Source organism: Dipodomys merriami, unplaced genomic scaffold, assembly GCF_024711535.1.
Source record: "Dipodomys merriami isolate MVZ:Mamm:240054 unplaced genomic scaffold, mDipMer1.0.p SCAF_33, whole genome shotgun sequence".
Lineage (NCBI taxonomy): Eukaryota > Metazoa > Chordata > Mammalia > Rodentia > Heteromyidae > Dipodomys > Dipodomys merriami.
This window is the reverse complement of record NW_027204826.1, coordinates 1,916,597-1,940,982: the sequence shown is the minus strand read 5'-3', so window position 1 is coordinate 1,940,982 and position 24,386 is coordinate 1,916,597. Positions and strand designations below refer to the sequence as shown.

The 24,386-nt window shown below is 45.9% G+C and overlaps 1 protein-coding gene and 1 non-coding gene across 2 annotated transcripts in view; one reads left to right on the top strand and one right to left on the bottom strand.

The window, feature by feature from the left end:
• Etfa (electron transfer flavoprotein subunit alpha) overlaps positions 1–24,386 on the top strand; it is a 43,435-nt gene that overhangs the window by 5,083 nt on the left and 13,966 nt on the right. The window contains exons 2-9 of the mRNA XM_070042815.1: positions 2,967–3,113; positions 6,139–6,220; positions 6,321–6,403; positions 11,291–11,390; positions 12,463–12,573; positions 13,713–13,814; positions 15,628–15,696; positions 16,185–16,267. Coding sequence (XP_069898916.1) covers positions 2,967–3,113; positions 6,139–6,220; positions 6,321–6,403; positions 11,291–11,390; positions 12,463–12,573; positions 13,713–13,814; positions 15,628–15,696; positions 16,185–16,267 — 777 coding nt within the window. The remainder of the gene's footprint in view (positions 1–2,966; positions 3,114–6,138; positions 6,221–6,320; positions 6,404–11,290; positions 11,391–12,462; positions 12,574–13,712; positions 13,815–15,627; positions 15,697–16,184; positions 16,268–24,386) is intronic.
• LOC138842183 (U6 spliceosomal RNA) lies at positions 11,951–12,057 on the bottom strand. The gene has a single exon (XR_011376634.1). It is a non-coding gene; the product is annotated as a U6 spliceosomal RNA (small nuclear RNA).

Here is a 24,386-nt window from a genome sequence, read left to right as displayed (position 1 = left end):
GAACAGTGGCCAGGCCCTGAGTTCAAGCCCCACAACTGACCAAAAAGAAAAAACCAGACCCAAAAACTGTTGAACCAGGTGCCGGAGGCTCACGAGTGTAATCCTAGTTGTTAGGACACCGAGATCTGAGAATTGCAGTTCAAAGCCAGCCTGGGCAGGAAAATCCATGAGACTCTTAGCTCCAATTAAACAGCAAAAATAAGGCATTGGAGCTCTGGCTAAATTGTAGAGAACCAGCCTTGAGTGAAAAAGCTCAGGGATAGCACCCAGGCCCTGACCTGAGTTCAAGACCCACTACTGGCACCCCTCATCCCCCAACCAAAAAGCCCCAGCTGCTAGTGGTGTGATACTTTGATGTGATCTAGTGACTAAGGGCCTAGACCACCTAGACTAAGAATAACCTGCTTTACATCACAGTGGTTTTGTGAACTCACTCCGTTTTACTTATTCATTTTTTGTGGTGTAGGGGTTTTGACTCAGGGGCCTCATACTTCCTACACTCTACCACTTAATGTCTCCAGTCCTGTGAGTTTTTTTTGCTTGTTTTTTTTATTCTTGGTCATGGAGTATGAACACAGGGCCTGATCTCTGTGATCTCCTGATCTTTTATGTTCAAGGCTAGTGCCCTACCACTTGGGCCACAGCTCCACTTCTAGTTTTCTTGTGGTTAATTGGAGATAAGAATCTCACAGGCAGTTTTCTGCCTGGGCTGGCTTTAAACCATGATTCTCAGATCTCAGCTTCCTGAGTAGCTAGGATGATGGGCGTGAGCCACCGGCGCCCGGCCACCTGTGAGTTTTAAATAGGACACTGTAACCAAAACAGAAGAGTAATAGACTCTATGGAGAACCCAAACAGTGGAAGGTTTTTTTTTTTTTCTTTTTTTGGTTGGTTGAAGGGCTTGAACTCTGGGCCTGGGCGCTGTCCCTCAGCTCTTCAGCTCAAGGCGAGCACTCTACCACTTGAGCCACAGTGTCACTTCTGGTTTTCTGGTGGTTTATTGGAGACAAGAGTCTCATGGATTTTCCTGCCCAGGCTGGCTTTGAACCACAATCCTCAGATCTCAGCCTCCTGAGTAATTAGGATTACAGGTGCGAGTCACCAGCACCAGGTAATAATAGTGGAGTGATTTAGGAAGTCTAGGTCAAAGCCCAGTGAAATCAGCACCAGGAAATGGGAGCATGTAAGGTGGGGGGTGGGGCCACGGGGAGAAGGGAGACTAAAGAAGTGGGGGAGAGGGGAGAATGCCGCAAGAATTCATTGTGTATAATACAAAATTAAGAAAAGTAAGGGAAGGGGTGGGTCGGAGGTTGAAGGAGAGACACTGATCAAGATGCACTGTATTCAGTAACCACTTCGTTAAATGGTGCCTCCTGTGCACAACTACTTAACAGGAACAACAAATTTAAGAGTAAAACAGCTCTGTACATGTTTGGTTAATCTAGTTAAAGCAAAGCCAAGGGTACATCATAGCCCTGTTTGCCTGGTTCCCCTCTTACTGAATGTGAGGTTGGCTCCCACGCTTGCCTTTCTGGAACCCTTCTATTAAAAACTTATGATCTAGGGGCTGGGAAGGTGGCTCAGTGGTAGAGCACTTGCCTCCCATGCATGAGGTTCGATTCCTCAGCACCACATAAGCAGAAAAAGCCGGAAATGGTACTGTGGCTCAAGTGGTAGAGTGCTATACTTGAGCTGAAGAGCTGAGGGACAGCGCCCACACCCAGAGTTCAGGCCCCACGGACTGACAAAACAACAACAACAAAAAAACTTATGATCTAGTTCATACTTTGCAATTTGCATATGAGGAGAGTAAGCTCCTGAGTAAGGAATGGTATTTTATTATTTTATTTTATTATATTTTATTTTTTGTCAGTCCTGGAGCTTAAACTCAGGGCCTGGGCACTGTCCCTGAACTTCTTTTGCTCAAGGCTAGCACCCTACCACTTGAGCCACAGCGTCACTTCTGGCTTTTTCCGTTTGTGCAGTACTGAGGAATGGAACCCAGGGCTTCATACATGCTAAGGAAGCACTCTACCACTGAGCCACATGCCCAGCCCAGGAATGGCGTTTTACAGATGACTAGATTCTAAAGTGCAGCAGCGGAGCTCACTGGACCCTGATGAAAGTGAACTATACAACTCATGGATGGAGATGTCAAGGAGGGACTGGGAGAGAAGGAGGGAACAGTAGAGACTGTTTACCTGACCCATGTCATTGTAATCCCTCTGTATATCACCTCCATAATAATAATAAATTAATTAAAAAAATAACTAGACTCTATGCAACCATTATTGCTGAATGAAGCCACACATCTATGCTAGGTCTAAGAAATGGAGATCAGGATTGCAGTTCAGGGCTGGCCTTGAGCATTAGCTCAAGACCCTTTCTCCAGAAAAATAAAGTGAAAAGGGCTAGGAGCAGGGGCTGAAGTGGTAGAGAATTTGTCTAGCAAGTACAGGGCCTTTAGTTCAAACACTAGTAGCACCAGAAAAATAAATGAATATTAGTAAATGAAATAATGAAATAACAAATGATAGATACAATGGTAGATACAAGCATCCTGATTTGCTGCTGTTATTGTTGTTATTCAGTGTTTTTTATTTTTGGCACCAGTCCTGGGTCTTGCTCAGGGCCTGGGTGCTTTCTGTGAGTTTTTTTTTTTTGCTCAAGGATAGTGCTCTACCACTTGAGCCACAGCGCCACTTCTGGTCTTCTGATGGATCATTGGGGATAAGAGTCTCACAGACTTTCCTGCTGGGGCTGGCTTTGAACTGTGATCCTCAGATCTCAGCCTCCTGATCCACCTGATTGGCACTTGACTGGGTGTTTTACAAATAGGTTGTAAAATATTGTATCCACACAGTTTTCTTTAAAGGAAATGTGCTTGGCAATTACAATAAAAGCAAATATCCTATGATAACAGTCGTTTCTTTGTACCCTTTTAATTTAGTTTTCTCTCTTTCCAGGCCTCCTTGCTCCGGTTTCAGAGCACTCTGGTAATAGCGGAGCATTCAAATGATTCCTTAGCACCGATTACCTTAAATGCCATCACCGCAGCCACGCGTCTTGGAGGTGAAGTGTCTTGCTTAGTGGCTGGAACCAAATGTGACAAGGTGAGAGATTTTTTTAAGGTCAGCCATAGCAAATGTAATTTCCATCAGGAGACAGGGAAAGATGGCACCAGAGAATTATGCTCAGGACCATCATCCAAAGTGGGCTGTAATCCTCATTAAATGGCCCATGTCACAACCATTACTGTGTATGAAAAAGGAACTGAAAGGTTTGCTCACCGAGCGTTTTGTCTTTTGAAATGAGGCAGAATACTTGATTTAGTTCCCCTGGCACCTTCCCGTGCCACTGGGTACCAAGGAGAATGGTAATATTCCAAGCGTGCTTAGAGGTTAATAGCTGATCACTTTTTGTTTTGATGGATATACCTGCAGATCACCGCTTCTAATTCCTGAAAGTGATAAATCTGGACCATGTGTTGTAGGTGTTAATTTTTAATTTCTAGCATCTTTTCAAACGATAGCTGCTGCTAAGAGATGTTTTGGTCATTGTTAAAAAGACAGTGACGGCTTTGGAAACCGACTCTGGGGAGAGGCCGCCTTGGAGTTCTGGGGACCCTGGGGAGACAGTGCGGTTTGTAGGGCCCAGGCCGCTGGCTGCCCCGTAGATGGGCACTTCCATTGCACTCATGAGGCTTGAGCCGTCCCTCCCTCCCTCCCACTGTAGGACCGCCAAGGGTGGAGATGGGGGCTTGGACATCAGAGGAATAAATCTAGAGAGAATATATTTCTTTTTTCTTTTTTTGGGGTTGGGCTTGAACTTTCCGCCTGGGTGCTGTCCCTGAGCTCTTCACCTCAAGGTGAGTGCTCCACCACTTGAACCAAACCACCACTTCTGGTTTTCTGTTTTGTTTTTTTTGGGTCAGTCGTGGGGCTTGAACTCTGGGCTTGGGTGCTGTCCTTGCACTCTTCAGCTCAAGGCGAGTGTTCTACCGCTTGAGCCACAGTGCCACTTCTGGTTTTCTAGTAGTTTATTGGAGATTAGAGTCTCATGGACTTTCCTGCCCAGGCTAACTTTGAACCCGATCCTCAGATCTCAGCCTCCTGAGTAGCTAGGATTATAGGTGTGAGCCACTGCCGCCAGGCTTTTTTTTTTTTTTTTTTTAATTTTATTGGAGATATGAGTCTCACGGATTTTCTTGTCCTGGCTGGCTTTGAGCCACGATTCATTCTCAGATCCCAACCTCCTGAGTAGCTAAAATTATAGACTTGAGCCACTGATGTCTGGCTTGAGAGTGTATTTCTTTTGAAAGGTTTTATTTCTTTCTAAATTGTTGATATAGCACCTGGTAATGCAGATTTAGAATGCTGGTTAACTTCTAATTCCTTACATGAAATTGATCTTAAAAGAAAAAAAAAGAGCCTGGTGTCGGCTCACATCTGTAATCCTAGCTACTCAGGAGGCTGAGATCTGAGGATCTCAGTTCAAAGCCAGTCCAGTAAACCACCAGAAAACTGTGGCTCAAGTGGTAGAGCACTTACCTTGAGCTGAAGAGCTGAGGGACGGCGCCCAGGCCCAGAGTTTAATCTCCCTGACCATTAAAAAAAAAAAAAGAATATATGTGTGTGTGTACATATATAGAGAGACTGTATAGTCTAGTATTTTAGAATCATTGTAGGAGGTTAATAATACTGTATAGGTATATTTTTTGTTTTTGTTTTCTTTCTTTTTTTTGACCAGTCATGAGACTTGAACTCAGGGTCTGGGCACTGTCCCTGAGCTCTTTCACTCAAGGTTAGCATGCTACCACTTTGAGCCATAGTGCCACTCCTGGCATTTTCTGTTTATGTAGTACTGAGGAATTGAACCCAGGGCTTCATGCCTTCTAGGCAAGCACTCTACCACTAAATTGCATTCCTAGTCCAAGGTATATATATATATATTTTTTAATTCCTGTTAACATCTTTTTTTTTTTTTTTGTCGGTCGTGGGGCTTGAACTCTGGGCCTGGGCGCTGTCCCTCAGCTCTTCAGCTCAAGGCGAGCGCTCTACCACTTGAGCTACAGCGCCACTTCGGTTTTCTGGTGGTTTATTGGAGATAGGAGTCTCATGGTCTCTCCTGCCCGGGCTGGCTTTGAACCGTGATCCTCAGATCTCAGCCTCCTGAATAGCTAGGATTACAGGCGTGAGCCACCAGCGCCCAGCGTGTTTGTTTTGTTTTGTGTGCCAGTACTAAGGCTTGAACCCAGGGCCTGGTCACTGTTTCTTAGCTTTTACTCAATGCTAGTGCTCTACCATTTGAGACACAGCTCTACTTCCTAAACTGTATTATTATTATTATTATTTTGTCAGCCACGGGGCTTGCACTCTGGGCCTGGGTGCTGTCCCTCAGCTCTTTAGCTCAAAGCTAGAGCTCTACCACTTGAGCCACAGCGCCACTTCCGGTTTTCTGGTAGTTTATTGGAGATAAGAGTCTCATGGACTGGGCTGGTTTTTGAACCTTGATCCTCAGATCTCAGCCTCTTTAGTAGCTTCGATTACGGGTGTGAGCCACTGGGGCCTAGCTAAGAATGATTTTTTATAGTTGTCCACTAAGATTTTATGTAGTAGAGAAGCAGGCATGGTAGTGCAGATCTGTAATCTCAGCTGTTTGGGAAGTGGAAACAGGAGGATTGCATTTCCTGGATAGCCCAGGCAAAGTTTTTTTTTTTTTTTTTGGGTCCGGTCATGGGCCTGAACTCTGGGCCTGGGCACTGTCCCTCAGCTCTTCAGCTCAAGGCTAGTGCTCTACCACTTGAGCCACAGAGCCACTTCCAGCTTTTTTTCTTTTTGCTTATGTGGTGCTGAGGAATTGAACCCAGGACCTCAGGCATGCAAGGCAAGCGCTCTACCACTGAGCCATCTTCCCAGCCCCCAGCCCAGGCAAAGTTTTTGAGACTCTCTCTGAAAAACAAACCAAAAGTACAAAGCCTCGGGCATGAGTCAGGAAGTTCTTGTCTAGCAAGGAAGGCCCTGAGTTCAAACCCCACCACTGCAAGAATGGCTTTATGCTGGCTGGCTATTTGTAGTGGTGGCTCTCTCTGCATATTTCTCATAGACAGATAACTGGGCACTTCTGTTTTAATCACAGGTGGCAGAAGATCTGTGCAAGGTGGCAGGCGTGGCCAAAGTTCTGGTGGCTCAGCACGATGCATACAAAGGCCTTCTTCCAGGTGGGTGTCCTGCAGGGCGGGGTATAGTTCCTACGCTTGCTGGAGTGTGTGCACGTGAAAACACTATGAGATGTGCTTACCCCGTGCGTTTCCTTCCCAGAGGAGCTGACACCATTGATTCTGCAGACTCAGAAGCAGTTCAATTACACGCACATCTGTGCCGGAGCATCTGCCTTCGGGAAGGTGAGAAGGATGAGAACGTGCAATCTGACCCCACTGCTCAGAGGGATTGGATTTCATTGGCTGAAACTGCACTGCAGACGTGGTTTAGAGAGCCGGTCCTGATTTATCCATGTTACCCTGGCTGGAATGTTGACCACTTTTCTTGTTAAAATACCTCTTTCAGATTTTCAGTTTTTGCCTCAAAGGAAACTGTTGTCACTTAAAATTCTGGGCTTGCCTGTATGTGCGCTGTTTGTATTTAGTAATCCACCCTATGAGATGGTTTGGGGGGTTGGGGGGCTGGTGGATATATAGATTGGGCAGTTCTGCTTGGGGGGGTGGACCCTCATGGTAAAGAAAGCTGTAATCTGATCACTTGCACTGTGATGGGTGCAGATGGGTGGTAGTCCACATGAAGATATCACTAAGGGGGGAGGGGTGGGGGAAGGGCGAGGGGTGTAGAACAGTGTTAGAGTGTTTGCCTGGCATTCATGAGTACTTGGGTTCAAAGCCACTGCCACCAAGCACACAGACAAAGAACAAAGAGAAGAAAACAGAGAGGAAAATGAAATTACAAAGACACAGAGATTCATTGTCAGTTTCTTTCTTTCTTTGATTCTTTCGTTCTTTTTTTTTTTTTTTTTTTTTTTGCCAGTCCTGGGGTTTGACTTCAGGGCCTGGGCACTGTCCCTGAGCTTCCTTTGCTAAAGGCTAGCACACTACCATTTGAGCCACAGCGCCACTTCTGGCTTTTTCTGTTTATGTGGTACTGAGGAATTGAACCAGGGCTTCATGCATGCTAGGCAAGCACTCTACCTCTAAGCCACATTCCCAGCCCTCCTTATATTATCTTGTTTCCTTTTTCTTTTACAACAATGTTTAAAAAGATATAGCTTTTAAGCTAGTGCTGGAGGCTCATGCCTAAATTCTAGCTACCTAGGAAGCTGAGATCTGAGGATGTTGGTTCAAAGCCAGTCTTGCAGGAAAGTCTGACAGACTTTGATCTTGTTACCCAGCAAAATGCTAGAATGGAAGTGTCCATCTTAGCCCAGAACAATTAGGAAGCTTGCATTTGTCTTTGTATACCTGTGCTCAGATATATGTAGAATACTCCCGTGAAGTGAAATAGGAGAGTCGGGAGGTTGCACTTTGAACACTGAAGTACATTGTATACATTGATGACCATTGGTAGCTGTGCTTTAGCATTTCCCTAATTGTGTGGGGCTTTGTGGACCCGCCCTTTTCTGGTTGTGCTGTTTCTGCAGTGGATGACTTACACAACCTCCAAGACTGTGAGACCAAGGAACAGGTTTGGTTGTATCTAATGAGATAGATTGCAGCACTGTGGCCTTGGTTGCCGCATTGTGACAGATGGGCATGTGGATGAGCGGGGTTGCCAGACAGAGGCTGATGCTGTGGCCTGAAAATACATTTGGATTGGGCAAACCCCATCAGGGAAGCTAAATTCACCCAATGGTCCTTCACCAGCTGTGTTGTCAGCTTTCTGTTTCTGTATGGACCAGCTTGAGACCTCAGCTCATGGTTTCATGTGTTTGATGTGTTCTCAAACACAGACTCAGGAATACTTGCTTTTAGGCACCAGAGTCAATGTTTAAAAAGATACACATGCTAAGATAGAGGATAATGAAAGCATAAAGATATTGAACCTTACGAGATTTAGGAAGTTCCCAAACTAAAAAAATATGTAGCTTAGCTGGGCACTGGTGGCTCACACCTGTAATCCTAGTTGCTCAGGAGGCTGAGATCTGAGGATCATGGTTCAAGCCAGCCAAAGTCCATGAGTGTCTTCTAGTAAACCACCCAGAAAAGTGATTCTGTGGTTCAAGTGGTAGAGCGCTAGCCTTGAACAAAAGAAGCTCAAGAACAGCCCAGACTCAGAGTTCAAGTCTCAGGACCAGCAAACAAACAAAAAGCCCCACATATAGTTTGTGTAACAAAAAATAATCTGTCTATTCACATAGGTAACATTCTAATAACAATGCCTGTACAGTTAGAGGTGATGCAGGGAGTGGGCTTCTTACTGGACTAGGCTCTAAACACTGGTGACTCTGGTTTGTTATTTATTTTTTAAAAGTGAGTATCTAACTACCTTCTAGCCAGGCGCCTGTAGCTCACACCTATCATCCTCATCCTAGCTACGCAGGAGGCTGAGATCTGAGGATTGTACTTCGAAGCAAGAAAGTCAGTGAGACTCTTATCTCCAATTAACCACCTGAAAACCGGAAGTGGTGCTGTGGCTCAAAGTGGTAGAGTGCCAGCCTTGAACAAAAAAGCTCAAGGACATTGCCCAGGTTCTGAGTTCAAGCCCCACAACCAACAACAACAAAAACAGTATCTTTTAAAATGTTTTGCTGTATACTTAATATATACCAATCTATAATAATATATAATACGTATAATGTGATATATGTATACTCACACACATAAATAAATAAATAAATAAATATATTTTATTTTACTTTTTTTTGGTTGGTCATGGGGCCTGAACTCTGGGCCTGAGTGCTGTCCCTCAGCTCTTCAGCTCAAGGCTAGTGCTCTACCATTGAGCCACCTTCCCATATTTTAAATAACATTTTAATTTTTTTTTTTTTTGGTCGTGGGGCCTGAACTCTGGGCCTGGGCATTGTCCCTCAGCTCTTCAGCTTAAGGCTAGTGTTCTACCACTCTGAGCCACAGCGCCACTTCTGGCTTTTTCTGCTTATATGGTGCTGAGTAATCGAACCCATGGCCTCATGCATGCAAGGCAAGCACTCTACCACTGAACCACCTTCCCAGCCCCAACATTTTAATTGTTTTCCCAACCTTTTTTTCTTTTCCTGTGAGATCTTAAATTTCTCGGTTTTGTCCTTGTGCCTTTTTTTTTTTTTTTTGGTTGGTCATGGGGCTTGAACTCTGGGCCTGGGCGCTATCCCTCAGCTCTTCAGTTCAAGGTGAGCACTCTACCATTTGAGCCACAGTGCCACTTCTGGTTTTCTGGTGGTTCATTGGAGATAAGAGTCTCACAGACTTTCCTGCCCAGGCTGGCTTTGAACCCCAATCCTCAGATCTCAGCCTCCTGAGTTGCTAGGAAGACAGGTGTGAGCCACCAGTGACTGGCTCCAAATTGTAATACTTTCAAATCGCTCTTTTTTTCTTTTTCTTTTCTCTGTGGTTCTGAGTAGGAGCCCAGTGCTCCTTGCTGCTTTGCTTGCTAGGCAAACACTGTCACTAACTGAATAGCAAAACCATCTTCCAGCTAGTAACTTGTTTTTAAGTGGTTGAAAGGGATTACTATATAATGTAGGTAATGATAGTGAAAACCTAAACCTTTCCTTCTGGAAACGTCATAGGAAGGAGATTAATTCAGACGGTGCCTGTGTCTGACTGGGGCCACTTAATAGATCCAGGACAGCCAAACCCTATCCTCAGGGTGCTGGCAGACCTGATTAGGGGGTCTTTCAGCATGCATATTAAAGGTGTTTTAAAACACAACAGTAGTTTTAGAATGCTAATGGAAGCTAATGTAATGGGATCAGACATGTTTGTTGGAAGGTGCAGAATGGAGTAATTATAGGCTGATTCTTGAGAATTTTGAGCAACTGAGAGAGGGTTGGAGGCAGAACAGGGAAAGGAACTTGAGTGTTAGCGTCAGGATGTTATGAGCATGCCTGCCAGCCTCCGTGTCACACACCAAGCTCAGCAGCTGCTGGGGAGTCAGCTCTTTGTAGAAGCCAGTGGAGATTCAGCTTTCCTATTTCACACAATGCATAGGCTGCTAGTCAGGTCAGTTTAATCGTTTTCTGGTTTTAGAGTTCTGGAGTTTGAACTCAGGGCCTCATGCTTTCTAGGTGAGTGCTCTACTTTTTGAGCCACACTCAGTCTTTTTGCTTTTCAGATCAAGTCTTGTGCTTTTCCCAGGGCTGGGCTTCAATATTGATGCTCCCGCTTCTTTCTGAGGAGCTGGGAGAGGTGTGCCACCTGGTGGGGTTTTTTGTTTTTGAGATAGGATTTTACTAACTTCTGCCCAGGCTGGCCTTGTAACTTGATCCTCCTGCCTGTCTGTGCTTTCTGCTTGGCTGAGGTCATGCACACTCATTGCCTTACCGAGCATAAATTTTGATCATTTTATGTAACATCATTGTCAACAAAAGACGAAATGTCTGTTGAAACCTTTTTTCTTTTTTTTTTTCTTTTTTTTTGGGGGGGGGTCTGATCGTAGGGCCGGTACTCTAGGCCTGGGCGCTGTCCCTCAGCTCTTCAGCTCAAGGCTAGCACTCTACCACTTGAGCCACAGTGCCACTTCCAGTTTTTTCTGCTTATGTGGTATTGAGGAATCGAACCCAGGGCCTCAACCATGCAAAGCAAGCATTTACCACTGAGCCACCTTCTCAGCTCCACCTTTTTAAAAAATATCCATTAGTAAATATATAATATATGTATATATTATATAATATACGTGTATGTGTGTGTGTATATATATATATATATATATAATCCTTTTTCTGGCAAAGGAAGGAAGAGAGGGATGGAGGAAGGAAAGAAGGAAGGAACAGAGGAGAGGGAGGAACAAAACCAACTTACTACTTTTTCATGATTTTACTACTTTTCTAAAATGTTTTGTTTTTATCTAAATTCAATGGTCTGTAGTTGTCATACTTTGTAATGGATTATCTGTCAAAGCAACTATATCTCATACTTTAGCATAGTGAATTAAGGTGGGTTCTAATTGCTGTAAAGCTCTAGTGTACTCTGCGCTAATCCCAAAGTTGCTTTGTGTCTAGTTTGCATGGGAGGCAGAAAAAACGTGGATCACGGTGACTGCAGAATAGGCCTTGGGATAATGCCACTGTGGGTTCCTGGCCTTCCTCCCCATGAATATACTTGACTCACTGCTCATTTTTCTTTCAGAACCTGTTGCCCAGAGTAGCAGCTAAACTTGATGTTGCCCCAATTTCTGATATCATTGCAATCAAGTCACCTGACACATTTGTAAGAACTATTTATGCAGGTGAGTACCCAAGGGAGACAAGCAGCTAAATCTTAGGTAAGGGTATAAAGAAAACTTAAAGATTGTGTGTGTTTGTGCGCACGTGCATGTGTATGCTTGTGTGTACACATGTGCACACTGGCCCTGGGTCTTGAACCTCAGTGTTACGGGCTTTCCTGCCTGGGCTGGCTTAAACCTCAGATCTCAGCCTCCTGGGTAGCTAGGATTACAGGCATGAGCCACTGGTGCCTGGCTTGAAGATAGTATTTTAAATAAGCCATACAGTTGCTGTAAGTGGACATCGTAAAGGTTTCCAGGAAAGTCCTGGTGTAGAATTGCTGATGGGTGGTGACCTGGAGTTCTCTCTAATGCATCCTGGGCACAGCATTCCTGACTGGCCCTGTTGGTCCTGCGGTCAGTCAGAATTAGATTCACTATTCCGTATGGTTGGTAAATAGCATCTGGAAAAAGCAAAACTTTTTTTAAAGATAATATTCTCAGTCTTTCCTTCTCCATTTCCATAGGCGCTAAGGAATTTGGGTCAGGGTCTCTAGCTGATTGATCTTTTTTTCTTTCTTTTTTAAAATATGGAACGCTTTATGAATTGGCGTGTCATTCTTGCGCAGGGGCCATGCTAAGCTTCTCTGTATCATTCCAATTTTAGTGTTTGTGCTGCCAAAGCAAGCACGGATTGATCTTTTCTTTTTTTTTTTGTTGGTCGTGGGACTTTGAACTCTGGGCCTGGGCGCTGTCCCTCAGCTCTTCAGCTCAAGGCTGGTGCTCTACCACTTGAGCTATAGCACCACTTCCAGTTTTCTGGTGGTTTATTGGACATAAGAATTTCACAGCCATCCTTGCCCGGGCTGGCTTTGAACCGAGATCCTCAGATCTCAGCCTCCTGAGTAGCTGGATTACAGGCGTGAGCCACCGGCGCCCGGCCTGATTGATCTTTTCTAAGCACATTGGTCTCTAGTGGGGTTGGCGCAAGGCAGTAAACTCTTCGTTCTTTCTGATTAAAGTTGCATTTCAATGTAAGTGGAATATTCCTGCAATTGCCTCGCGCTGTTGCTTTAGCAAGTCAGCTGTGTTTCAGGCAATGCGCTGTGCACCGTGAAGTGTGACGAGAAAGTGAAGGTGTTTTCCGTCCGAGGAACATCTTTTGAAGCTGCAGCGGCGAGTGGAGGCAGTGCTGGCTCAGAGAAGGGTAAGTGTGTGCTAAACTCCTCTTGTCTTTTTTACTTCACACATCCCGCTAGAGGAAGAGATGACGACCTCTGGGTAAAATTGTAGCATAGTGTTTGGAAGTTCAAGCCGGGTGACATTCATTCCCAGGGTTATATAGAGCTAAGGGATCATTACAGTTTATGTCCATTTCTCATCACCTTTGGTACTAGGACGGTTTAGTGATCAAGAGAATGGGAGAGAGAGTCTATTAGGGTCATCAGTCACATTCGTAGTAACATTACTTTTTTGGGGGGTGGGGAAGGTCCTGGGCTTGAACTCAGGGCCTGGGTGCTGTCCCTAAGCTTTTTTGCTAGCATTCTATTACTTGAGCCACAACTCCATTTCTGGCTTTTGAGATGAGCCACATGGACTTTCCCACTCAGGCTGTCTTTGAACCATGATCCTCAGATGTCAGCCTTCTGAGTAGAGAGGATTACAGGCGTGAGCTGCCAGCACTCAGTACATGTTAAGACTTTTAACTTTCTTGTCACTACTTACTATCAGAAGAATATTTAAGTGATTCAATATAATAGATGAATGTAAATAATAATAAACATTTGAACATACATATATTTTTATCTTATTTGAACCCTGTATTTAGAGTTATGTGGGTTTTTTGTCACTTGTGGGGCTTGACCTGTAGGCCTGGATGCTGTCTCTCAGCTCTTCAGTTCAAGGCAAGTGCTCTACCACTTAAGCCACAGCGCCATTTCTGGTTTTCTGGTGGTTCATTGGAGATAAGAGTCTCACAGACTTTCCTGCCTGGGCTGGCTTTGAACTGCAGTCCTCAATCTCAGCCTCTTGAATAGCTAGGATGACAGATGGGAGCCACTGGCCCCCGGCTGAGTTACATGGTTTTTATAGACAAATCCAAGGATGAACTGACTTCTCCAAAGTTGTAGAGCCAGTGAGGCAAAACCTAGACAGGATCTTTTTTGCTCTGGTCTTCCCATAATCAGAGAAGGTGGACTCCAGAGCACAGAAATGTCCTAGTAATGAGTAATGTCTGTCTCCAGGGATAGTTTTGTACGTCCTTATAGAAAGTTGTGTGTTTCTTTTGTAAGAGTAACGCTCATCCTGCAGCCTGATATTTAGTCCTGGTTTTGTCACAATGTGCAGTCTCAAGCCCTTCACCGGTGGGAGCGTCAGAGTGGCTGGACCAGAAGTTAACTAAGAGTGACCGGCCAGAGCTCACAGGTGCCAAGGTGGTGGTGTCCGGAGGTGAGTGCCATGCGGAGGTGAAAAGATGACGCAAACGGAGTGACACGCACATTCCCTTAATGGGGCACAGTCGTCCTGTTTTGTGTTATTTTTTGTTCGGGTGGGGCTGGGGGTTGAACTGAGGAGCCTGTGAATGGTAGATGAGCTCTACCACTGAGCTCTGTTCCCAACCTGGAGGACAGGTTGTTGGTTTGCTTTTTGTTTTTTGTTCCAAATATTACAACTCAGGTTTCATTCCCATTTACCAACGAGGACCCCGAAGTGAGGAGCATCCTCCACGGTCACACATCTTTGTCTCTGACAGTGGGGTGGAGGTGGGGGTGCAGGGCAGATCTCATCCCCGTGACAGCCGCGAGTGGTCTTGTCTTACCCTGCACTCACTTTGTTCTGCGGGGACAGTGAACCTGGGAAACTCAGGGCCATCAGGTGTCTAGGTCTCTGTGGACGAGAGCTTGGCAAGTGTCTTCAAAATTGACGCCAAAACTGTTAGTATGCTTCTGGGCTTGAACTCTGGGCCCAGGCTCTGTCCCTAAGCTTTTTTGCTCAATGAGCCACGGCTCCACTTCTGGCCTTTTGCTGGTTCATTGGCATGAAGAGTCTCATTGGATTTTCCTGTCCTGGCTGGCTTTGAATTGTGATCTCGGCTTCCTGAGCAGCTGGGATTATAGTTGTGAGTCACTGCACCTAGCTATATTGTTTCTTTCTTTAAAAGACTTTATAGCTATCTGGCTGTCTTGTTTTTGTTTTTTTTTTTAAAGACTAGCTGGGTGCCGGTGGCTCACATCTGTATCCCTAACTACTCAGGAGGCTGAGATCTGAGGATCATGGTTCAAAGCCAGCCCAGGCAGGAACATCCATGAGCTTATCTCCAGTAAACCACCAGAAAACCAGAAGTGGCGCTGTGGCTCAAGGGGTAGAGTGCTTGTCTTGGGCAGAAGAGCTGAGGGACAGCACCCAGGCTCAGAGTTCAAGCCTCATGACTGACCAAAAAAAGAGGGAATATTGATCTTTGATCTTTGGGGGTTGGGTATGGGGGCAGGGGCTCGTAGGCTTGAATTCTGGGCCTGGGCACTGTGCCTCAGCTTTTCAGCTCAAGGCAAGTGCTCTACCACTTGAGCTACAGCTCCACTTCCAGCTCTTTATTGGTTAATTGGAGATGGGATTCTCATGGACTTCACTGTTCAGGCTGGCTTTGAATTGGGATCTTTAGATCTCAACCTCCTGAGTAGGATTACAGGCATAAGCATGAGCCATTGGCACTCGGCTTCAGAGAAAATTTTATAGCAGAGCGGAAGATCTGAATATGGCAGCTGTGTAACTGGAAGATGCATTCAGGTATACAAAAGCACAAAAGTTTTAGCCAGTGTGGATGGCTGTAATCCTAGCTACTCAGGAGGCTGAGATCTGAGAATCATGGTGTAGAGCCAGTCAGCCTGGGAAAGAAAGTCTATGAGACTTCTTTATTATTATTATATTATCATTATTGTTATTATTAATATTATTTGTTTATGTGATACTGAGGAATTGAATCTGAGGACTCAAGTATGCTGGGCAAGCACTCTTGCCACTAAGCCATATTCTCAGCCCATGAGACTCTTATGTGTAATTAATCAAAAATCTGTAAGTGGCTCTGTAGCTCAAATGGTAGAGTGCTATCCTTGAGCACAAGAAGCTTGGAGACAGTGCCCAGGCCCTGAGTTCAAGCCCTAGACCGTCAAAAAGAAAAAGAGCAAAAAGTTTTATAGACTGGAGATGACATTTAGTTTTCCTCTCTCTTCCCCCCCCCCTTTCTCTTTCTTCTCTCTCTAACAAGGTCGGGGTTTGAAGAGTGGAGAGAATTTTAAGTTGTTATATGACTTGGCAGATCAGCTACATGCTGCAGGTAAGTTACTTTCTTTAATAGCAAGATATTCCTCTCTTTTTGTTGGTCGTGGGCTTTGAACTTAGGGCCTGGGTGCTATCCCTGAGCTTTTTCACTCAAGGCTAGCTCTACTTTTTTTTGTTGTTGTTGTGGGGCTTGAACTCTGGGCCTGGGCACTGTCCTTGTGCTCTTCAGCTCAAGGCGAGCGCTCTACCGCTTGAGCCACAGCACCACTTCCAGTTTTCTAGAGATTTATTGGAGATTAGAGTCTCACGAACTTTCCTGCCCAGGCTGGCTTTGAACTGCGATCCTCAGATCTCAGCCTCCTGAGTAGCTAGGATTACAGGCGTGAGCCACCGGCGCCCGGCCTCTCTACCACTTTGACCCAAGTTCTTCACACAAAATGTTTCCAGCTGCACTGTGTTACTGTCTTGGTTTGCAATTTCTCATCAGTGAAGAGCCTGTAGGTGAATAACAGCTGGAAAAGAATGACAATTTTGTTCCCGTAGTTGGCGCCTCCCGTGCTGCTGTGGATGCTGGCTTTGTCCCCAATGACATGCAAGTCGGTCAGACAGGAAAAATAGTAGCACCTGTAAGTATTGCTGTGAGACAGGCTGGGTGGTTCTACAGGGTAAGTGCTGGGGTGTTTAGGACTAAGTGTTGTGGGTATTTATCGAGCAGTAGTCTCAATGATTTCCATGTCGTTCAGCATCCTTTTCCCAAGCTCCATGGATTCCGTCCTATCAAAATACTTAGCTGTTCTTACATACTGAGTTACTTTTCAAATATATATATATATATTGTATATGTATAATTTTTTTTTGTCAGTCCTGGGGTCTGAACTCTGGGCCTGGGCGCTGTCCCTCAGCTTTTCAGCTCAAGGCTAGCACTGGACCACTTGAGCCACAGTGCTACTTACTCCCTGCTTTTTCTGCTTATGTGGCGCTGAGGAATTGAACCCAGGGCCTCATGCATGCAAGGCAAGCAACTCTACCACTGAGGCACCTTCCCAGCCCCTCAAATATATATACTTTTTTTGGGGGGGGGTCTAGTCGTGGGGCCTGAACTCTGGGCCTGGGCGCTGTCCCTCAGCTCTTCAGCTCAAGGCTAGTGCTCTACCACTTGAGCCACAGCGCCACTTCCGGCATTTTTCTTTTTGCTTATGTGGTGCTGAGGAATCGATCCCAGGGCCTCAGGCATGCAAGGCAAGCGCTCTACCACTGAGCCACCTTCCCAGCCCCAGTGTGGTTTTTTTTTTTTTTTTTAGGCAGAGATCATTCTTTTCTACAGAGAAGTTCTCTTCTCCTTTAGCATCTTTAGACCTAGGAATGAGCTTTGTTGAAAAAGTGAGTTCTGGGGCTGGGAAGGTGGCTCAGTGGTAGAGAGCTTGCCTCATATGCATGAGGCATGCCAGTCCTGCGGCTTAAACTCTGGGCCTGGTCACTGTCCCTCAGTTTCTTTTGCTCAAGGCTAGCACTGTATCACTCGAGCCACAGTGCCACTTCCAGCTTTCTTATGTGTGTGGTACTGAAGAATCAAGTCCAGGGCTTCACACGTGCTAGGTAAGCACTTTACCACGAAGCCACATTTCTGCCCTGAACTGTGGGATTTCAAGCCTGCTTTATTGGGCAATAGTGAACACATAGAACTTAGAGCACTTGTAAATGTGAAGAAACACTACTACATCATACTGAGAAAAAACAAGGCAACCTCTGTGCGAATGCATGAGTATTCCTAAAGGACTCTACCTACAAAACGCAGAGGAATGATGGGAGTAGAAGCGTGTTCTCTGTTGTTGGATGATGGCGGATTCCTTAGAAGTCCTGGAGCCACTGACAAGTTCTGCTAGATTCTTGGGGGATGGGGCAGAGAAAAAAAACAGCATCTTAAGTGTTGCTGTGAAAATGGTTTAAATCCCCTGAGAGCTGGACACTGGTGGCTCATGCTTGTCAGTTGCTCAGGAGGCTGAGAACTGAGGATTGGGGTTCAAAGCCAGCCCGGGCAGGCATGTTTATGAGACTCTTATCTCCAATGAACCACGAAAAAGCTGGAAGTAGAGCCGTGGTTCAAGTGGTAGAGTGCTAGCCCATAGCACAAAAGCTCAGGGGACAGGGCCGATGCTCTGAGTTCAAACTCTTCCACCCTCCCACCCTCTCTCACCCCCCACCCTGCACAAAAACAACCCCTGAGATCTTGGGGCTCTTAGAGTTACCCAGGCCGTATTTTGAGACTCACCAGCTTAGGACTTGGGGGTCATACTGTGGAGACATTGAGCTGTAGAAATTGTGAATTATATTCCTATTAAAGGGTATTGCTGGGGCTGGGAAGGTGGCTCAGTGGTAGAGTGCTTGCCTTGCATGCATGAGGCCCTGAGTTCGATTCCTCAGCACCACATAAGCAAAAAGAAAAAAGCCGGAAGTGGCGCTGTGGCTCAAGTGGTAGAGCGCTAGCCTTGAGCTGAAGAGCTGAGGGACAGCGCTCAGGCCCAGAGTTCAGGCCCCACGACTGAACTCCCCCCCCCACAAAAAAAAGAAGAGTATTGCCCATTTGTTTCAGTGGGTGGTCACTGTGCTGGTCTCCCATTCAAAGCTCTCTCCTCTGTTCACTTCTTTCCATCTTGAACGGTGGCCCGCAGCCCCTGCTTATATCCCTAATGCTAGGCTCAGCCACTTGCCTGCCACCTTCCCTCTTCTCTCTAGAAGTTCCCCTCCCTGTCCAGCTCCTACTGTCCACAAAAATAAGGCTTTAGGCTTTGAGTACCTGCTTTCTGATTGGCTTTTACCCCTGCAAGAGGGGCAGTGTGTACAGGGCTTGTGGCTCTTCAGTGCTTCCTGGTTGGTCCATCTCCAGCGTTTAAACAGCGTTTAAACATTTAACCAGGTTTTTAGTCATTGCAGCCGGATAAACCTGAGACAAGCTGTTCCCTCAAGGCTATTGCAGTCCTGAAACCCGTAGTTGAATGCATGACTTCATATGTGCTCTGACTAGCACAGAGCTGAGTTGTTACCGCCCCAAATAATACCTTAATTAATGCTACTTAATACTGCATTAGGCTTTTGGCAGCTCTATCCCACTTTTGGCAGGAAGAACGTTTGTAGACATCACATCGAGGCTCCCCTGCCTCCGCCCTGTTCAGATCACCTGACATTGCACCACCTCCCCTTGTCCGGTATTGACGCACTGTTGATTGGTGACTAACGCTGAACACGCGCGTCTGTTTTCCCTGCCCTGAAGCCTCTTGAGCCTTTGAAGCCTTTCTTTTTCCATTCATTTTCCTTTCAGTGTGATACTCAGGGACCCTGTGTTGTGTTGTGTTTCCATTTTGCCATAGCCTCACCACTGTTCTTTCTGACAAGTGAAAAAATGAAGGGAATACAAAGTCAGATTTTGTTATCCTCACAAAGTATATTTCTGGTTTCAATTATTTGAGACCGTATGTAATCCCCAAAAGATGCTATGAACTTAGCTCTACCTTTTTTTTTCTTTTTTTGGGGGGGGGGTCCGGTCGTGGGGCCTGAACTCTGGGCCTGGGCGCTGTCCCTCAGCTCTTCAGCTCAAGGCGAGCACTCTACCACTTGAGCCACAGCGCCACTTCTGGCTTTTTTCTTTTTGCTTATGTGGTGCTGAGGAATCAAACCCAGGGCCTCAGGCATGCAAGGCAAGTGCTCTACCACTGAGCCAACTTCCCAGCCCTTAGCTCTACCTTTAAATACCTTCTTGTCATTCACAATAATTGACACGTGAAATATTGAACACACTCATGGGGCAGTTATTGCTATCTTCAGTACTAGGGTTTGAAATCAGAACCTTGTTAGGCAAGTGCTCTAGTGCCAAGCACTGGTTATTTTGAGATAAAGTCTTGCTTTTGGCCTGGTGTGCGCCTAAACCATGATCCTCCTATTTTTAGGATTCCAAACCTGGGATGAGAGCCTTTATTCTCTTTGCATCTAGACCTGGGTGAGACTTGATTCCCATCTCGCTCCCCCCTTGCCCCTCCTTCCAGCATCAAAGTTGGCCTTTGTCTCTTTGTGATCAGTGACAGCTTGTGATGCTCTTGGGAAGGTTTAGGGAGAAAGGGGAACAGATTGAAACCAGAGGAGAGACTTTATGTAAGACAGATTCTGTGTGGTCCTCTCCAGCTGCTACATGTGGGCTGCAAACTTGACATTAAGTTTTCTGAGAATTAGTTCTTACTGGGGAAACAAGACCAGTGTGTCCCGATTCGAAGTGTCCAGAAGGAAAAAGCAACTGAAGTGTTGCTGTCGTCCTGTCCCGCCCCCCCCCCCCCCAAAGGCGGGCAGGCATTGCATTGAACTATTTGGCACATTTGTCGTTTCTTGTTGGGTTTAAGATTAATGCTGGGGGTGCTGGGAAGGTGGCTCAGTGGTAGAGCGCTTGCCTTGCATGCATGAGGCCCTGGGTTCAATTCCTCAGCACCACATAAGCAAAAAGAAAAGAGCCAGAAGTGGCGCTGTGGCTCAAGTGGTAGAGGGCTAGCCTTGAGCTGAACAGCTGAGGGACAGCGCCCAGACCCAGAGTTCAGGCCCCACGTCCGGACCCCCCCCCAAAAAAAAAGACACATACACACACAAAAGATTAATGCTGAGGCGAGAGTCTTCTTGGTATGTCTTCTGAATACTCCATATTTGTAGTTCCCATTTTGTATCTGCTTCTGCATTGCCTTCTGTTAACTGTTGGTGATGCTGACCTTCCTTCCTGTCAGCGCAAACCTGCCAATAATGGGTACCAAAGATGCTAGAGAACCATGGTTTTTTTGTTTGTTTTTGTTTCTGCTTTTTGTTTTGGGTTGGTCATGGGGCTTGAACTCTGGGCCTGGGCGCTGTCCCTCAGCTCTTCAGCTCAAGGCTAGTGCTCTACCACTTGAGCCACAGCATCACTTCTGGTTTTCTGAGTGGTTTATTGGAGATCAGAGTCTCACAGACTTTTCCTGCCCTAGCTGGCTTTGAACCGTGATCCTCAGATCTCAACCTCCTGAGTAGCTAGGATTACAGGTATGAGCCACCAGTGCCCAGCTAAGAACCATGTTCTTAGGCTTAGTGTAATATTTTTTTTGCTTTGCTTTTGCTGGTCCTGGGGCTTGAACTCAGAGCCTGGGCTCTGTCCCTGAGCCTTTCTGTGCTCAAGGCAAGCACTCTATCACTTGAGCCACAGCTCTACTTTTGGCTTTTTCTGAGTAGCTTGTTCGAGATAAGAGTCTCATGGACTTTCCTGCCAAATTGGCTTTGAACTCCAGTCCTCAGATCTCAGCCTCCTGAGTAGCTAGGATTGCAGGTGTGAGCCACCGGTGCCCGGCTTAGTGTAGCTTCTTAAGGAGTGCAATTGCTTTGTCAATATTTTAGTATTTCACTCACTGACTATGTACAATCATGAGCTTAAATCAATAGAACCAGGCTCACTAATATGGAAGAATTTACCCAAACCATACCTTTTGTTTTGTGTTTTCTTTGGAAAATTCACTCCTGTTGAAAAGCCGGCATAGGAACAAACTTTGTTGAGTTACTGTGGACAGCAAGGGCTGAATTTCTGGGCCGCCCACTAACTTGCTAAAAAGCTGAAGATTGACAGCCACAATCATACTGCATTATCTGGCTTGGCTTTTAACTCCAGGAGAACCATGTTCACAAATTGATGTCTTTTTCCTTTGGGGTTGGTAGAGAAGCATTAAATTGTACTAAAATATTCATATGTAAGTGCATTTAGTTGAAAGCAATTGGCGTTTGTATCCCCAGGAGGATGGCAAGAAATGCTGTGTGGACGGCAGGCCAGAAAACACCCTAAGCAAGCTTCTTAAGGGTAATTACATGGTCCTGAGCCCCGGAGCCCCACATGGCCTGGCAGAGGGAAGCTGGCAGCATCCACAGACCAGCCGTGGCCCTGTGGCGCAATAGAATTGCCAAAAAATTAGAAGCTCCACTTTTGGTTGGGTTTAGGAGTGAAGTTTTACCAGATTCCAGAGGACCCGCTTGTAAAAATCCATAGCCATCTTATTACATAAAGTTAAAAAACAAACAACCAAAAAATGCAAGTTGTAGAGTCTGTTGAGTTCATTTTTCCACATAGGCTATAACTGCTTAAAAGCATGCCGCTGGCAAGATTGTCCATCTCACCTCACAGCCGGCACAGTCGGTTGGAAGAGACAGCGGGTCTGGGCTGTAGCTGACAGCTGACAGCTGTAGTGAGCAACAGCACCGATCTGCTCACACGTAGAGTCAGTGGGCCCCACACACCTGGGTGGGTGAGAACACACATGGCTGGTTGCAGTGTGGTCATTCCTCTCGTGGAGATCAATGCCCGTATTCACTCCGGGCCAAGGCTAGTGCTCCACCACTTGAGCTTCAACTCCACTTCCAGCTTTTCAGTGGTTCATTGGAGATAAGAGTCTCACAGAGACTTTCCTGCCCTGGCTGGCTTCAAACCTTCATCCTCAGATCGCAGCCTCCTGAGTAGCTGGAATGACAGGTGTGAGCCAGCAGCACTCAGCTTTGATGATTATCAGACTTTGATGATTATCAAAGCCCCATGATTCTAGAATTAAATGTTTTGGAGAAGGACAGTTGTGTGGAGGTTTCTGTTGAAGTGATAATTTTACAGCTTTTTTTTTTTGTAGGAAAGTATAATGGAACCTTCCACTTTACCTTCTTGTTTCACGTCACACGTCATTCGACACTCACCATATTCCCTTAACAACTCTGACTGACCCTCCTTGGCTCTGCTCATTTGTCTGTCTGCTCACTTTCCATCTCTCTGAATGCTTGTATATTTTGACTCAGATGGTATTTGTCTTTCCAGTTTAACTCATGTAAGATCGGATATGAGAAGGTCATTTCTTTTTTTTTTTTTTTGGGTCCGGTTGTGGGGCCTGAACTCTGGGCCTGGGCGCTGTCCCTCAGCTCTTCAGCTCAAGGCTAGCGCTCTACCACTTGAGCCACAGTGCCACTTCCGGCTTTTTTTTTCTTTTTGCTTATGTAGTGCTGAGGAATCGAACCCAGGGCCTCAGGCATGCAAGGCAAGCGCTCTACCACTGAGCCACCTTCCCAGCCCCCGGTCATTTCTTTTTCTGGCTGAGTAATATTCCAGTTCATAAACACTTTGTGTATTCATTTAGGTATCTGCTGACTCACACGCGATCATTTTCACCCTTTGGCCCGCATGAATAGTGCACGTTGACTCTCGTGGACTCCTCTGTGTCTGCACACAGGGGTGCAGCTGCCGGGTAGTCAGGTGATAGAACTTTTGGGAAACCACCTAGTTTTCCTCTGGCTGCTTTGTAACCGTAGAGCCTCTTGTTGTAGAAGTTCATGGAGGAAGACCGGTCGGAAGCGAAGGCCAGCTGGTAGTGATGTGGGAGAGGGGCTGCTCAGCATGTGGAAAATGGGGGGCCCTGGGGCCCAGCGCCACTGCCTCTCATGGCCACATGGTGTCATTGGTGAACTAAGAAGATCACATAGGTGACCACACAGAATACAGTGGAAAAACCCAGAGGTTGGAGCAGTGCAGAGGGAGTTGGCCTGGCTCCTGATAGACACAACACACCGACGTGTGAAGCTGTCTGTATCTGTATATGTTAAAGTTAATAGTCAAAATAAACTTTGTGAACCAAGAAAACGCAAGGCTTTGTATTAGACTTGAGGGTACTCAAGTATTTTATGCAGTGAATCCTACTAGTCTGATGTGCACTAACTGTGATTACTTTGGCCAAGTGTGCACTGTACTTGGCGTCTCAGGATCTCAGGGATTCTCCCAGAGTGGAGTCTGTGAACTAATCAGGCAGATGTAAATCACTTGATTGCAAAGTAACTGAATGCTATACTATGTATCTTAACTGAATGCTATACTATGTATCTTAATCATACTATGTATGTTGTTATATATACATATATTTTTATTATTTATTTTTGTCAACTGTAGGGCTTGAACTCAGGGCCTGGGTGCTGTTCTTGAGCTTTTGTGCACAAGGCTAGTGCTCTATCATTTTGAGCCACAGCTTGGAATTTTCTAATGTAGACAAGAGTCTCATGGACTTTTCTGCCCAGGTTGGCTTAGAACCTCAATCTCAGATCTCATTCTCCTGAGTAGCTATCATTATAGGCGTGAGCCACCAGCCTTAAGGTTCTGTCTGTCTGTCTATCTATCTATCTATGTATCTATCTATCTATCTATCTATCTTTTTGTTTTTGGTTTGTTGTAGGGCTTGAATTCTGGGCCTGAGTGTTTTCCCTCAGCTCTTCAGCTCAAGGCTAGTGCTCTACCACTTGAGCCACAGTGCCATTCCATTTTTCTGGTGGTTTATTGGAAATAAGAACCTCATGGACTGGGCTGGGAAGTTGGCTCAGTGGTAGAGCGCTTGTCTTGCATGCATGAGGCCCTGGGTTCGATTCCTCAGCACCACATAAGCAAAAAGAAAAAAGCCAGAAGTGGCGCTGTGGCTCAAGTGGTAGAGCGCTAGCCTTGAGCTGAAGAGCTGAGGGACAGCACCCAGGACCAGAGTTCAGGCCCCACGACCGGACCCAAAACAAAAACAAAAACAACAACGAAGTATCGGCTAGTTTTGAGTGCAGGTTGCTAAGTTAGAATAAGCAAGTATCCCCACCAACAAAGACAAAATATAACTTGGGAGTCTTGTTCTCCCAGGGCGCATGCATGCCAGCATTGGAGCCTGTTGCTGATACACAACCCCTGGTAGGACAGTA